A 16769-nucleotide genomic window follows, 5' to 3' on the forward strand; every position below is an offset into this window, starting at 1 on the left:
AATTCAAATTGCATTAGCTTATTTATTTTGACTTTTCTTTTAGCATCCTCCTCCAATTGTCCCAGTTTTTTGTGCAGCACTTTGTAAGTTGTTTTAACGCATTATTTTACACTTTGGCTATTCAAAAATAGCAGATATACAAGCTCATAGCGCTGCACCGAGTGCCGCGCTATGAGCTTGTAGATCTGCTATTTATGAAAAATCATGAACATGTGTGCAAATCTTTACATTCTTTTAAAGCAAACATGTTTAACTCAAATCTTTGCTTCTGGGGGGTCCCTGGAACAAAATATTTTGAGATGGGGGTCCGCGGTCAAATACATATAATTTTGAGGGTCCTTGACATGAAAAAGTTTGAGCACCACACTGACTAGAAACATACGTTTTTTCAGAATACTGTTGGGATTTAGAAGACATTTCTAGAATCAGCTTCAGGTCTTAATGGCTTAAAAAGTGCAATATAAATAAAGTTATTATATTTTATAAAGTTATTATTTCTCTCTCTCTCTCTCTGTAGGTGTAGATGTGTGTGCTGGCTCGCCCTGTGAGCAGCAGTGTACGGACAACTTTGGAAGGGTCGTGTGCACCTGCTACCCAGGTTATCGCTTCGACCGTGAGAGACACCGCGGCCATAAGTCTCCTTACTGTCTGGGTCAGTCCACTTCCTGCTTGTCTCCCGTCCCGGCCATACTGTATCAGCAGATTAGTCTGCCGATACTGTGCGGCCACTACTGTATCAGTAGACTCATCTGTACACTGCACGGGTGTGTGTGTGTGTGTGTGTGTGTGTGTGTGTGTGTGTGTGTGTGTGTGTGTGTGTGTGTGTGTGTGTGATATGAGATGTTTTACAAGCTTTATCTAATCTGCACAATTTGTTTTTCTCTGATATCCATTTCCATCGTTTATTATCTTTATCCTTTGTGTGTGCCCTTTTTTTCTTTTTGCCGCTGTTTCCCAACTAGTGGGTCTCGACCCAAATTCCGGGTCCTACAGCATTTTCACACGGTCATGCAACTTTGATAAGAGTTGAGACTTAATAGCATAAAGTAAATTTTGAGTCCACGACATTTTCCATCAGACAACTCCATAATTATGGAAACCTTTATTGATTATATATGAGCTGCATATCGCCTCTTTCGTTTGGAAACCTCATTATGTCCAAAACTGTTACTTTTCAGGATTCAAATTTAAAAATAGCAAAAGCAGCAGATAGATCAAAACATGTGGCTTCGCACCACATTTAAAGCTTGTGGATCTGCTACTTTTGATGCTTTTGTGTGACGCTGTAGTATGCTCAAGTAAGGTATAATTCCCGAAAAAACACAAGAATTTAAAATATGGAGATAAGAGGTTTCTGCCCGACAGCAACGATATGTTTGTTGGAGTCCATAGCCAGTGGCTATCATTAGAATAGGGAATGATCCATTGTGTGAGTGAGTGACACAGTGATTAATTGAATACATAGGACCACAATGAAAACAAGTCCCCAGGACTTTTTTTTGTGTTATCCTTTTAGCCTTAATGTCATGTACCTCGTGCTGTTTACATTTCTGACAAATAAAGTATTCAATCAATCAATCAATCTCTCTTTTCTCTTGTAAACGGACAGACATTGATGAGTGTGAGCAGCAGTCCAGCAGCAGTGTGTGTGACCACGAGTGTGTGAACACCATTGGCAGCTTCCAGTGTCTCTGTCACAGCGGCTACATCCTGGCCCCGGACCAACGCTCCTGCATCCTCAGACACAACTGTAAGTTTACAGCAGAATCGTTGCCAAATACTGTATGCCATCATACACACAACATACAGCTCTGTTGTGTGTGTATGACATAACGGAGCTTCCATTTACAACACTGGTTCTCAAACCAGAGGTCGTTGAGGGGCTTCCAGGGGGTCCCCAGCTAAATGATTGATAGTTAACCAAATAGACCTTTACAGGTCTGTAACTCTGAGAGAGTACAAGTCATTTGTACATTTGCACACTCTCAGAGTTTTGTGGTGGGGGTCCGTGAAATGTAAACGTTTGAGAATCACTGCATTACAATAATACAGTCAACATGTTGTCCTTTCTTCCCAGTGGCTGTCAGAGCCATAAACAAGGACATGATAGGGGGAAAAAATATACAAAAATAGAAAAGAGTATAGGCACTTGGAACTGTAGTTATTCCTGGAAAGATTTCTCAAACTGATATTGCACAATCTATAGAATGTATCTGCATTATTATTATTTTTTATCTGAGATCTCTCAACAAAAGGACTGAAGTTACTTCAAATAAGGATCCCTCTCATCTCATCAGGACTGAATAGCCCGTAACATAAGAGTGTTAACTATACCAGAAATGTACTCATTTAATGTATATGTGATGCCCAACATGACCTAACTTGCTCTAAGAAAAAAAAAAAATAAAGAAAGTAAAAAAAAATAAAGAATGTACTGTATCTGCATAGTTGCGCCTTATAGTCCGGGAGTCATGGGGCTTAACGTGGTTTCGTCGGTAAAAGTTTTTTTCTCAACTGATTCTTGCTGCTGGGGGTCCCCTCTTAAGAATTCAAGAGGGTGCCCGGTGAAATCCCTTGAGCATTTTTTATTATTAACCCCTTAATGCCCAAAACACTAAAAATTCACCCAAAATAGACTTCTATAGTATTTCATGCAAAATACTTGATCTAATTGCTTAAAATTTGCTTTCTACAGTGTGTATCCATGTAAGTGGATGTGTACAGTGCATTAGATTTAATATTTGTAAACTTTTAAATATTAACCCCTTCATTCCCAGAACAACTTAATCTTTAAACTGTGATATTGTGAAATAGAACATGTACAGAAATCAAATCAAATGCATCAGATCTGCTTTCTACTAAGTCTAATAGTGGACCTGGTCATGTTTCCTTTTGGATGAATGCATATTAACCCTTTGAGGCCAACCGTCATTAACCCTTAAATGCCCAAAACAAAAAAACGTTTTTTATGGCATTTTATGCAAAAATATTGATTTAGCGCATAAAATTTGATTTCTACAGTGTTTATCAATGAACGTGGATGTGTAAAATTTTGTTTTTTGATTTCACATTAGAACATTTCATAGATATTAACTCCTTCACACCCGAAGCACCAAAATCCATTAAAAATGTTGATTTATGACATGTTATGCACAGTAAATCAATTCAAATGCTTCAAATTAGCTGTATAAGAAATTAATAATGTTTATGTGGAAGTGGTCATATACAGCATATCCCATATTAAGGTCCAATGATACCAACTAACCACATTTTCCTGAGACACCAGAATCAGAGACAAGAACCAAGTTTAAAGGAATTTATAAAAGAAAAAGGAAAGAATCCTATCTAAAACTGTCTTGAGCATCCTACAACATAACAGTGACAGGACAATGTGCATGGCAAACCATGTACTCTGCAGCTGCATTTTTTGGAATTGCATGGGTTGTCAGTTTTGCAGCCACATTTAATCATTTGCAAAATGTAGTCTGGGGCAGGTTTGCAACCTTCAGGTAGAGTGGTTGGGCTCAGTGACCTGTTAGTTATGTCTTTTTCCCATCCAAACTTCACTGGGTCGCATGCTGGTGGAAGATACCCGTCAACGGACGCTGCTTGCAGCCTGCGGGCCCGACCAGGCGCGGAGGGACCACGTGCGGAGAGGCCTCGGTGGCCTGTCCTCCGCGGCCGACCCCGGCCTAGCGAGACCGAGACGCACAGTCTGACCTAGTTGCCCTGCCACGGACCGCCTGAGGGCCCCCGCTGTCGGCCTCGCCTCAAGCCCCATCACACGGCTCGGCGAGGAGATCCGTATGCGGCGGGGGCGCAAAGGCGCGCTCCGGAGACTCCGTTTCTCAAACCCTGCTTGCGTCGCGTACTCCGGCGACCGACCAAACAGCTGCGTACCGGGCCACGGGCGCCGATCCCCCGTAACATGCCGTCGACCTGGCTAGGGGGCAAAGGAGGAAGTGGTGACCGTCATAGTGCACGCCGCCGGGAGACTATACTTCCGAGATTCCGCGGCCGGCTCCGGTCAACTCCCCCGTGTCCTGTCTATCCGTATCCCGTTTGATAGGCCGTGTGTTCTTTGTGGCGTACCTATCGCCGGTGTCCTTTCACTGGTTCCGCTTTTTGCGTCCAGACACCATGATTTGACGGTAAGGTACAAATCCAGTAAATGATACCTGGGAGAGCTCTAACCCGCGTGCGGTGCGGTGCCACTTTGCCCGGTGCAAACCGGTTATCGTGGACCAGCGCCGGGCGTTGGTTAACTTTTCCTGTGGGCTCTGTTCGTTCAGGGCCCTCTCATGTGCCGGCCGGACCAATCACATGCTAAGCAGACACAAAGAACTGAACATGCCAAGCGAGAACCCGGGACGTGGGAGACAGCAGGTTCGGGGGCGTAAGCACCGGCGTTGGACCGTGGAGGAGGTCAACGAGCTACGAGTTCTTATGAACCGTCCCAGAGATACCTGGTCGTGGAAGTCCGTGGCTAAAGACCTGGGGCGGGGGAGGACGGAGGAGCAGGTGAGGGGTAAGGCTTGTAGCCTTGAAAAGGCTGACCGTGCAAGAGGCGGTCGTCCCCCAGTCGTGCTGGATGATGAAACACTCGTCCTGACACGATTCCGTTACAGCCCGCGTTGATGAAACAGGCGCTTCGACGTCTTGTAGAAGACGCGGGTATTGATGGGGTCAGACTGGGGGAAGACTCCGACCTCTTTTTGAAGATTGAAGAGTGTTCGGTGCGATCCATTGAAGCCAAAGCTAACTGGCTAATTAGTAGCCTGGGGTCTCCGCCGAAACAGTTGCGTCGCCAGAGAGAGATAAGTGGAGAAGTGCCTGGCAGAAGGGGCAGTTGCCTGCAAATGTTTCACCGCCGGGTGTTTCTGAGGCGGCTGTACCACTGTGATAGGAAGCGGTTAGCCAAAACTGTCCTAGACGGGGACAATGTTATCGGGTGTCCGATACCCATGCATGGAATACATCGTTTCTACCAAAATGCTTGGGGGCTAGAGCGACCGCTTCTTGGACTGGGCCATTTCCGTTCCTTCGGTGGGGCTGACAATACTATCCTCGGCGATTTGATCTCGGGTGAAGAGGTTCACTCTTGTCTCCAGCGCATGCAGAATGGCAAAGCGGCCGGTCCCGACGGTATCACTCGTTCTGAGTTGCTACTATGGGACCCTGACGGCTCGCAACTCGCGCACATCTACTCATCGTGGTTGGTCGCTGGCTATGTCCCCCAGTGCCTGAAGCGGTGCCGTACGACGCTTATCCCTAAAAGTGATGACCCCGCCAAGCTAGTCCTACTTGGCAACTGGAGGCCCATTACCATCGCCTCGGTGATTATCGGTCTCTTTTCCCGTATCCTCGACGGGCGAATGAGAGCCGCCTGCCCCTTACACCCTCGACAGCGGGGGTTCATTCCCTCGTCTGGCTGCTCGGAGAACTTGATGTTACTCGAGTCAGCGTTAAAGCACAGTAAGGGGCAGGGCAAACCTTTGGGCGTGGTGTTCATCGATTTCCAAAAAGCGCTCGATACGGTCTCGCATCAACACCTCCGGGCGGTGCTGGAGGGGCGGGGTCTCGACCGGCACATGGCGGACGTAATCTTTGCGGGCTACGATGGATGTACGACGAGGGTCAGGTGTGGGGAAGGGACATCACCAGAAATGAAGGTGGGTGTGAAACAAGGTTATTTCCTTGTCTCCCCTACTTTTCAATCTAGCGGTTGATCCATTAATCACCACTATCGAACGCGAAGGGCGGGGATTCTCCTTCGGGGATGTCTCCGTGGTGGCGATGGCGTTTGCTGACGATCTAGCATTGTTTAGTGACTCAAAGGAAGGCATGCGGAGAAACTTGAACATTCTGGGGGCTTTCTGACAACTTACCGGCATGCGGGTTAACGCCAGTAAGTGTCATGGGTTCTTTATCGAAAAGAAGGGCGGCCGGCTGACCTACAATGTTAACACCGATTGGGCCTTTGACGGTGAGCGGTTGCACCTGATCGATCCTGCTGGTTACGAGAAATATCTCGGCCTCAGAGTGAGCCCGCTTGACGGTTTTTCGGCTCCGGCCTGCGAAGCCTCGATCTCCGCGTGGAGTGACAGGATCGGCAGGGCACCCCTCGATCCCCGAATGAAGTTTGATCTGTTGAACCGCTTTGCCCTACCGAGGGTTCTTTACGCCGCGGATCACATAGGCACCGCCCCCACACCCTTGAGGGATGTAGACAAGGCTATCCGGGTCAGAGTGAGGGAGTGGTTCCGCTTGCATCAATCGTCTAGCAACGGGATCCTCTACTCAAGCAATTCCGATGGCGGCATCGGCCTCTTGCAGCTCCGCTCGGTTGTCTCTGCAGCCCAGGCCCGCCGAGCCTTCCGACTCAGAATCAGAATCAGAATCAAACTTTATTGTCACATCACATTACTCGGGTTGTCCAATGACAAGGTTATCCGGAAGGTGGCTCGCGCGGTTATTGGGGCGGATAAGTTGAGGCAGTGGTGGCTTAGGGCTGGGGGAATATATATATATATATATATTTTTAATGTTTTTTTCTTTTCTTTTTCCCCCCCAGGGGAATATGTTCTGTAGATATTTTTTGTGCAGGATGCTCAATATGGAAGGCCTGAAAGGGTTAATGTGCATTCATCCAAAAGGAAACAAGTTCCACTGTTGAAAGCAGTTCTAATGCATTTGATTTGATTTGATTTATGTGCATGTACAATATCACAGTTTAAAGATTATGTTGTTCTGGGCAGGAAGGGGTTAATATTAAAACATGCATAAATATTAAATCTAATGCACTGTACACATCCACTTACATGGATACACACTGTAGAAACCAAATTTAAGCATTTAGATCAAGTATTTTGCATGAAATACCATAGAAGTCTATTTTGGGTGAATTTTTAGTGTTTTGGGCATTAAGGGGTTAATAATAAAAAATGCTCAAGGGATTTCACTGGGCACCCTCTTGAATCCTTAAGAGGGGACCCCCAGCAGCAAGAATCAGTTGAGAAAAAAACTTTTACCGACGAAACCACGTTCAGCCAAAAATCACCCTTTGACTCCCGGACTTATTATGTGTCCATACAGACCAAACCATCATGACGTCCGCTCAATAACAAACTTACCTCCGGATGTATAACGGTGCATCTGGGACAGTATTATCCATAGTGTGTCTGTGTCATTTAATGTATGAAGACGACCAGCACCTCCGGGTGCATACAGGCAACACATTTTCTTTCAGTTCCTGGTATGAAGTAAGATTTTTCAGAGGGTTGGTGGCGTTTATAACCTACATGATATGACACGGAATCAATTAATACATGGAGTGCCAATGTGTGTGCGTGCGCGCGTGCGCGCATGTGTGTGTGTGTTTTCAAAGTCTAGGCCTAATTTGTTACGTACAGAGCATTTGACTGTACAGTCCCATACACAAAACAATGTTTTGTTCAAGTTGCTTCCTGTTTACTGCTGGCAAGCTGGCTAGATGCAGCATATCCACCCGGCATTTGTTTGCAAACATTTTGATTTGGTTTAAACTGTTTTCTGCCTGCCAACTGCCCCCTAACCCCACCCCTTCTACCACGAGGACTACAATGGACATTTTCATCTTTATTGGGTTTGTACCCTTGATGCTTTTTTCAAAGGTACTATGTGTTGCAACTTTATCTGTAGTTTCAAAATCATCAAATTAATTAAATTCGTCCCTAAACATCTACCAAACAATGCAAAAAAAAGCAATTGCTGACCCGACCGTAACCTAACATAGAAGCAGAGCTTCCATCACATAATACAAAAAGAAAATGGAAAAAGTGCATTACCTGGTAAAAAAAAAAAGAAAATAATAAAAGGTATAGGGTAAGAATTTAAACAACTTTGTAACTTTAATTGTTCGCTTCATTGACTGGCGTCCCCCAGGGGTCTATACCAGTGTTTATCAACCTTTTTTGTGCCAAGGCACACCTGGCTTAGCCAAAAGATCCCAGGGCACACCTAGATATACGGTGTGTGTGTGTGTATATATATATATATATATATATATATATATATATATATATATATATATATATATATATACATACACACACACACACACACACACACACACACACACACACACACACACACACACACACACACACACACACACACACACACACAACTATATAGTTGTTCTATAACTGAATTTTCGCCTCAGAATAAAGACTTTAGGCCTAGGGTTCATGTGGTTAAACAACACAGTCTGTAGAACCGAGAGCCCTTGCAATCTCGCTAACCTTTCACCCCTATTAGGCGTCAGCGTACATTGTGGCTGACTGAAAATAACAGATTTCCAAGCAACATGCCAAACATGAATGAGGGCAATCATCTCACATCTCGGGGGCCAGGCAGGAGGATAGTCTACTGTAGGTCGAGTCTCGGCCACCTGGAGTGGTGTACGGCGCCATGGGACTGTTCAAGTCAGCATCGTTCTGTGTATCTATTAAAGTAGTCTTCAACAGGGGGTCCGGGACCGCTAGGGGGTCCTCAGAGATACTGCAGGGGGGCCGCCAAATTTTTGTGTGATAGGGACTTTATTTTTACATTTTTACATTAACCACTTGAACACTCGCATCCCTATTCTGGGGGGGGGGGCATTAGCCAAAAATAACAGATCTACAAGCTCACAATGCGTCTGCGACTCGTTGTGAGCTATAACAACAGCTATGTTCGACAGAGGTTTGTTGTACAGGGGAAAAAAGAGCAGACCAAGTGCCGAGCCAAAGGTCAAGTTTACAAAGTATTGAGGGTTTAAGTCGCTAAATGTCTGAAAACACACGTTTAACATGAATCCAATATGTAGTGGGGGGTCCCTGCTTCATCTCTATCTCAGCTAAGGAGTCCTTGGCCTGCAAAACGTTGAAGACCCATGATCTATTACATATCCCCACCATAGCTTTGTGAATTCAACAAGCAGCAGGCCCGGATTGGCCGTCGGGAGGACCGGGACTATTCCCGGTGGCCTGCCCTCTAGTGGCCTGCCTGAATTTTTTTTTTTTTTTTTTTTTTTTTTTTTTTTCATCAAAAAAAAATTTCAGGTCAGGCCAGTCATCCACAGCCAGCGCGGCGCTTAAGTGATGCAGCAAAAAAAAATCTCTCCTAAGCTCAGGCCAGGCCAACCACAGTCAATTTCAATTCAATGCAGTCAGTGTTGCTTGCAGCTCAGTGCAGCTGCGGGCCTCCCCCCTACCTTTAACCCCCAAAAAGGCCCCCCTTTTGTAAGGCCCCCCAAAAATAAGGCCCCCCCAAAAAAGGGCCCCCCCAAAAAAAACGACGCACGCTGCGCACGCGCAGGGTGGCCTGGGTGGGCGTGTATCTCCCGGCCAGATTTGGAGTCCCACTCCGGCCCTGACAAGCAGCACAACATAAACTATGCGTGCAGATATAGAGCATGTGTGCGGGGTGTGGACAGTAGAGTCGCTCAGTCGCAAGCCAGTTTGTAGCCCGTTTTAGAGAGTGTTTTTGTTTTGTCTCGCAGTGAGTACATCGGGGAAGTCCGACCCGCTGATGAGCGGCGGTTCCTGTTCCTTCACCTGTCAGGACTTTGTGGACATGAAGAACAGCCTGCTGCAGCTCAAACTGAGACTGGGAAGCACACACACTCCTAACCAGGTACACACTGTCTGCCAGCCTCGCAGTACTTGACTACCCAGGGTCGTGATTTCACCTCAGTGTGTGTGTGTGTGTATATATACTGCATATCATTGCTGTCAAGCAGAAACCTCTTATCTCCATATTCTAACTTTGGGTTTTTTCGTAAATTAAAGCCCAACTTGATCATTCTACAGCGTCACACAAAAGCATCAAAAGTAGCAGATCCACAAGCTGGAAACGCGGCGCAAAACCTCGCGTTTTCAGCTTGTAGATCTACTACTTTTGATGTTTTTTTATTTGAACCCTGAAAAGTAACAGTTTTGGACATAATGAGGATTCCACCCCGACAGAGACGATATATATACAGTATTACTATGCCGTTGCTTTGTAATGGTTGGTATATTATGTCTATAATTGTGCTCATAGATTCCTGGGCTGGCCAACAGCAGTGATAAACCATCACAAGGGCGAGCAGGGAAAGGTCCCGACAGCCCCTTACTCTCTGCTCCAGCTGGCCCCCCCGGAGCCCCAGGGGTCCCAGGTAATGTCTTTATTTAAAGGGGGCACTCAGCAGTGGTGTAAAGTAACTAAGTACATTTACTCAAGTACTGTACTTAAGTACAATTTTGAGGTATTTTTACTTTAGTGGAGTATTGCCAATTTTTAGTACTTTTAAGGTAGGGTAAGTTATATTTTTTGGTTAAAACAAAAAGTATTTTGTTAAAAGGTTAAAATACTATATTCTGATAGTAATCATTGCTATAGTGTTTGTTCAGTAACAGGAGTCTCCCCGTCTCTCCAGCTCTTTAATAAACAGAAAATACATTTTTCGGTAGGTGTCAAAATCTCAGCCAATCAGGAGAAAGTACACATTTTTAAGCTTAATTTGTATAGTGTTCCAGTTCCAATTTTGTCTGCTCATTTCTTAGTGTCATCACTTCCAATTTCACTTGTTTAATCTATATCCTGATTGAGTTCTCTGTCCTGGTTGGATAAAATTGGAAATGAAACTGAAACTGAAACGAAAATGCATTTTCTGTTTAATAAAGAGCTGGAGAGACAAGGAGACTCCTAATACTGAACAAACACTCTATAGCAATGAGTACTATCACAATATAGAGCTATTTAACACTTATTTTAACCAAAGCAAATCACTTACCCTTCTACTCCACTACATCTGAGGAAAATATTGTACTTTTACTCCACTACAATTATTTGACAACTTTAGTTACTAGTTACTTTGCGGATATAAATCATTATATTATAAAACATAAATGAACCACCTTCAGCCAGATTTTATACACAGGCTATTTGAAAATAGCCGATCTACAAGCTCACAACGCGCCGCATTGCGATGTGTTGTGAGCTTGTAGATCTGCTATTTTCAAACATTTTAGTACTTTTACTTTTGGTACTTTAAGTATATTTTGATGCCAATACTTTTGTACTTTTACTCAAGTAACATTTTGAACACATCGATCTAAATTATCTTCCAACCTACCTACCTCAAGATTCAAGATTGCTTTATTTGTCATTTGTTTTCCATGCAAGCAGCTTCAGAAGATAAACTAAATTATGTTTCTCCTATATAAAAGACAGCAAATAATAGATAAATAGTGCAAAGAAATACTGTCATAAAAAACAAGCATAATCAGATACCTATACCTACCTCACCCACCCATCCACCCACCGACCGACCCATCCATCTGTCCATCCATCCATCCATCCATCCATCCCTGTCTCCTCCAGGTCACCCAGGTGAACCTGGTGATAGGGGGCAGCCAGGAGTGAGTGGTCTGCCAGGTCCTCAGGGGCCGAGGGGAAATATGGGACCAATGGGCCCTGAGCCAGACCTGACACACATCAAGAGGGGCCGCAGAGGACCAGTGGTGAGAAGCAATAGTGTTGTTGTAGTTCTTCTCACACACACACATGTTGCTTTATACACACAAAAGGTCCTGGGTTCAAACCCCAGTGGGACCAATATGTTTAAAAGAGTAACAGTGGTCATACAACAGTGTCATTTGAGGTCACAACTTTGAGCCTATTTCTTTGAAATACAGCACTAGTCTAAACCATAGACTGTATAAATGAATGGACAATGCCACTCCCCTGCTTTCTACAGAACGAAAATGAAGCCGATAGTTCAGGAACATGCATTCCTCCATCGTTAATATATACAGTTGGCCACGCCGGAACTCAAACGCTATTGGTTGAGACCAGACACGTGACCAGCGAACCGGAAAACAACCCCCAAAAATGCTATTGGTTGGGTAGCTTGTCAATCAAGAGCGGGGGCGGGGAATGAATGCTATTGGTTGTATAGGTTGTCAATCAAATCATCCCGCCCCTCCTGGAGCATAACCTACTTTATCGTCAATTTTAGAATAAATGGGACCATAATTTAGCAAAACGCATATCATGATGATTGAAAGGAGACTTTAAACTAGCGACTGGAAGCATATAGAATTTATGACAAATTTTATTACGGTAAGAAAATCTAGTCTAAAGTTTGTCAAAAACCCATTCACTTGCGTTAAAATAAATTCATTCTGACACTGCAGGTCGGCGCAGGGTAAAACAGTGCCTCACTCTGGCCATTCATAAGCTTCCGTGTTGGCCTCATCGTAAATATCCAAGCCTTGCCCCTTGGTCTAAACCACTATACCCACTCCTTAAATGTACTTTAGTCTGGCTAAGAGCTTGAACTGAGAGGGATATGGTTGTATGCACAGCAGCCATATTGGAAAGAAATTGGGCCCCTTCCTTACTTCACAGGTCTTACCACTTATACTAATTAAGAATTAATTAGTGTAGCACAGTGGTTCTCAAACGTTTTAATTTCAAGGACCTCGATAACCTCATAGCCATGAGGGTACCTGGACCACACTTTGAGACCCACTGGTGAGTGTTTCCAGTATGCAGTTGCACAATATCAGCACCACCTGACTCTGTTTGACCAGAACGGAACGCAACCTTAATGAATTGGCATAATTGGTAACACCTGTGAAGGAGGTAAGGAAGAGGCCCAATTTCTTTCCAATATGGCTGCTATGCATAGAGCCTATTGGTGGCTCAACCCGTTACATATATAAAACACAAATTGTCATGTGTTGCGTGTTATTTACGTATTGTTGAGCTGTTGCTCTCTACTGTGCTATTTAAAATGGAACTGACCTATCATCTCCTCAGGGGTTTTCATGAACTGAATGGCATTCTTAATGAAACTGCTGTCATTTGTTCAGGGTCCACAAGGGTCAACAGGAAGAGACGGACTGAAGGTCATTATTACAGTTCATATTTTCAGTTACTGTGTGTGTGTGTGTGTGTGTGTGTGTGTGTGTGTGTGTGTGTGTGTGTGTGTGTGTGTGTGTGTGTGTGTGTGTGTGTGTGTGTGTGCGTGCGCCCGTGTACGTAATTTAACCCCCTGAAGTATCTTTGGGTTTGAAGTGGTGCCGTTCTGTGTCTGACCCTATGGTCAGGTTTTCTTTAGTACATAATTATAAAACATATTCTGAAATAATAATGAGTTTGGTTTGTAAGTTTAGAAAAGTTCTGTTTTGATTCCAATATCTAGCGGTTTCTGTTCATTCATTTAAAAGTGATATTTGTGATAAATGTCACTAACTGGACAATGTTTTATCTACAGGGTGACAGAGGAGCACCTGGTCCCAGAGGTGATCCTGTAAGTCTGTTATTGTCTGGACCGACTGATGACCACTATACATTCTTCTCTCCTTGTCTCGTTTTCATGACTGAAATGGATTTTTTTTTAAATTAGGCATCATAAATTTCCCTTGGATTCACCTTGTTGGACCCTGACATGGTCCAACAATAGGAATGCAGTCTAAAATACTTTCACCTGGATTCACCAGAAGCTGGTCCCCTGACATGGTCCAACAATAGAATGCAGCTTTAAATAAACGCATGCTGCCCTAAAGGAAACACGGTTTACTGATTGTCTGGCACAATGAGGCAGACGCGCCCTGCGATCTTTCTTAATAATGACTCCATTTCCCATCTCTCCCCAGGGACCGCCCGGCTCCTTTGACTTCCTCTTGCTCATGATGGCCGACATCCGTAACGACATCATCGAGCTGCAGGAGAAGGTGTTTGGGGAGAGGCGGGGCATCTCGCTGGATAACCCGCCCTACTCCAGCGGGGAGACGGACTTTGGGGACTGGGGGTCTGGACAAGGGGATGTCGAGCTCAATACCTGACCCTCACTATCCCCCTCAAATGTCAATCAAACTGTGGCGGCTGTCACTCGATCCAGACAGAATTAATCCACATGTTCAGAGCAAAGACAACACTCTTTTTGTCCTCAGTGACCAGTTTGCCTCAAAAATGCCAAAATTTCATTCTGACTGGAACGAGGGGGGTGTGTGACGAGGAGGAGACCCTGTTGAACTCTCTCTAGGCTGCCATTGTCAGGATAAACAAAGAGAGGAAAGAGAGAAAGTGAGAGGAAGAGGGCAGGGAATTAGACCAAGAGGCACAGATTCTCAACTACTATACGAGCGAGCGCTGGTCCCGCCACCTCGTTTCCTGATGTGCCCATGGGTCTGGATGAGGGATGTTGCGTGCAGGGACGTGGGACGGTGGGTGTGTGTGGGGGATGATGCAGCGCATCGCGCGCGCGTGTCTCTGTGTGCTCAACCACTTCAAACGGATGTCTTTATCGTCTACATCTCTTCCTGTTCCTGCGTCTGTCCATGAAAGCTCTGCTGCTGCGGCTGACAATCTGCCTCCAGGGCCCCCCTGGAACAGACAAAAGAACAAGGGGACCCGTGGGCTCCAGGCTTCCCACCGCACCTGTCTATACAACCCCAAAGCCTGAGCACCTTGAGCCATGCCAACTCTGAGGCATTTTCAATCATCCATTCTTAAATACCGTGTCGTATTCCTTATTAGCGTGAGTTTCATTTGGTGATTTGAAACTCCTTCTGGGCAGTTTCACAACATGAGTGGCTGACAGACAGCCAGCGACAGAGGGAGCATTATTTTTCATCTGTTCTGAATAATTACGCTTTTAAAAAGTTTCTATTTTATACTGGATAAATCTGTTTAAATCTGTGTTTGCAAACTTGTGTCCGCGTTCACTTCAATGTGAGTGGACATGACAAGAAGAAGACTTTAATGTGACCTTTCTGTTCAGATTTGTGCTGGGATATTTCCACAGTGCTTCTAGCATAAATGCAATTTAAGAGTAAGAGAGCTTTTCTTTTCTTTCATATCAGTCGCAACACGACACACTGTGAGCTTGTAGATCGGCTATTTTCGGCAAAGACATTTGGTGTCACTCTCAATAAGAGCTTCTTCTAAATACCTAAATTGTAAATTGGTGCACAGGGAAAAGGGGAATGGGTATAGATTCCTGGGGGACACCTATCAACAAAGTGAGTTCTGAACTCATTGTGAGCCGGGCAATCTAGTGAAGGGGTCTGGTATAGCAGTAAGATCTAATCATTAAGTCTACAGACCTGACAGTCCTGGCATGATCAGATGACAAATGTTGCATTAAAAGACAAGTGTAAACAGGGAGTATTATGAGTATTATGCACACATAAGGCTGCCTATGTACAGGTACTACGTATGTGTATACATGCAGAAACTAGCTCTATTTCAGCCCTCGAGTAAAAACAACAATGTCTGCAGATCAGAAACAATAAAAATCATTAAATGCAAAACTCAAAAATCTAAACTTCCTTATGGTGAAACTATGCAAATGACATGTGAGGAGGGGTCAGTTGCTTACGCCAGTTAGGGAATAAAGGCTAGGCTATACTTCTTTTCTCAGGGTATGATTGCAGCCACTTAATTATGGAGATTTTCTTTATCACTTCATTATTTAAACCGGGAGGTCATATAAATTGTTATGTACAAAAACCTGGTTTGTACTTTTACTCAAGTACATTTTGATTACCGGACTTTTACTTGTAACGGAGTATTTCTACGTTGCAGTATTGATACTTTTACTTAAGTAAAAAATGTGAGTAGCCTACTTTTTCCACCACTGCCACCAGAGGGCAGTGAACTCTACATAATAATAAGCTCATCAACTCTTAACTTCAGATGGAGACATGTAGGTAAAAAGCAATTTTTCTCACCAATATGTCTTCTGTCTTCATATAATTACCATCCATAGTTATTCACTCACACTCTAACATTCCAGTTAGCGGAAAAGAAGTAAATTACTGGGGACATTTACGTGCAAAAAAACGTTAAAACACACGAGCGGTGTGTCTGTAAAACCATAGCGTGGCTGAGGGTAATTATGAGAGGTGTAAGTATCACGGGTCAGAGGTCAAATGCCTGTTAATAAACAGCTGTAGGGATAATTACAGATCTCTCAGGTCTCCTGTCCGGACTCGCAGCCCAGCCCAGCGCCAGTGGTGTAAAGTAACTAAGTACATTCACTCAAGTACTATACTTAAGTACAATTTTGAGGTACTTTTACTTCAGTGGTGTATTGCCAATTGTCTATACTTTTACTTCTACTCCACTACATCTCAGAGGCAAATATTATACTTTTACTCCACTGCAATTATTTGAAAACTTTACTTAATTAGTTACTTTGCAGATATGAATTATTATAAAACACATTAACCATTTAAGCCCTATTTTATACCTAGGCTCATTATTGCTTTCTTGGTGGTCTTTGATCCGACATGGATGACTAACAGTCCTCCTACAGTAGGCCTATGCTGCTGGCTGCTGTGTTCAGCAGCACGTCCATGCATTATGTTTTGTTCATGTGCATTGTGCATACAAGATTTAGCATGCATGCGTGCGTGCGTATGTGTGTGTGTGTGTGTGTGTGTGTGTGTGTGTGTGTGTGTGTGTGTGTGTGTGTGTGTGTGTGTGTGTGTGTGTGTGTGTGTGTGTGTGTGTGTGTGTGTGTGTGTGTGTGTGTGTGTGTGTGTGTGTGTGTGTGTGTGTGTGTTTGCGTGTGCATGTGCGTGTGTGTCTGCGCGCACGTGCGTGCGTGCTTGACAGGGCTTCTCACCTAACAGCTCCGCCCCCTGCCGTGCGGCCACCGCTGACAGCAGTACAGACGTTGCCAGGCAACCGGGATCAGGAAAGACAACATGAAACAATTTAAGAAGCATGTTAGTGAAAGAAAAGAG

General features: G+C 44.4%; 1 protein-coding gene across 1 annotated transcript in view; it reads left to right on the forward strand.

Annotated features, from left to right (window-relative positions):
• Window positions 1-14852, forward strand: part of LOC311050673 (collagen and calcium-binding EGF domain-containing protein 1-like) — a 76302-nt gene extending 61450 nt beyond the window's left edge. The window contains exons 4-11 of the mRNA XM_084064759.1: window positions 518-652; window positions 1610-1750; window positions 9524-9657; window positions 10066-10180; window positions 11389-11528; window positions 12885-12920; window positions 13289-13324; window positions 13671-14852. Coding sequence (XP_083920885.1) covers window positions 518-652; window positions 1610-1750; window positions 9524-9657; window positions 10066-10180; window positions 11389-11528; window positions 12885-12920; window positions 13289-13324; window positions 13671-13859 — 926 coding nt within the window. The 3' untranslated portion in view covers window positions 13860-14852. The remainder of the gene's footprint in view (window positions 1-517; window positions 653-1609; window positions 1751-9523; window positions 9658-10065; window positions 10181-11388; window positions 11529-12884; window positions 12921-13288; window positions 13325-13670) is intronic.
• Window positions 14853-16769: the final 1917 nt, after the last annotated feature.

This window comes from Gymnoscopelus microlampas, assembly GCF_963454915.1.
Source record: "Gymnoscopelus microlampas genome assembly, chromosome: 1".
Lineage (NCBI taxonomy): Eukaryota > Metazoa > Chordata > Actinopteri > Myctophiformes > Myctophidae > Gymnoscopelus > Gymnoscopelus microlampas.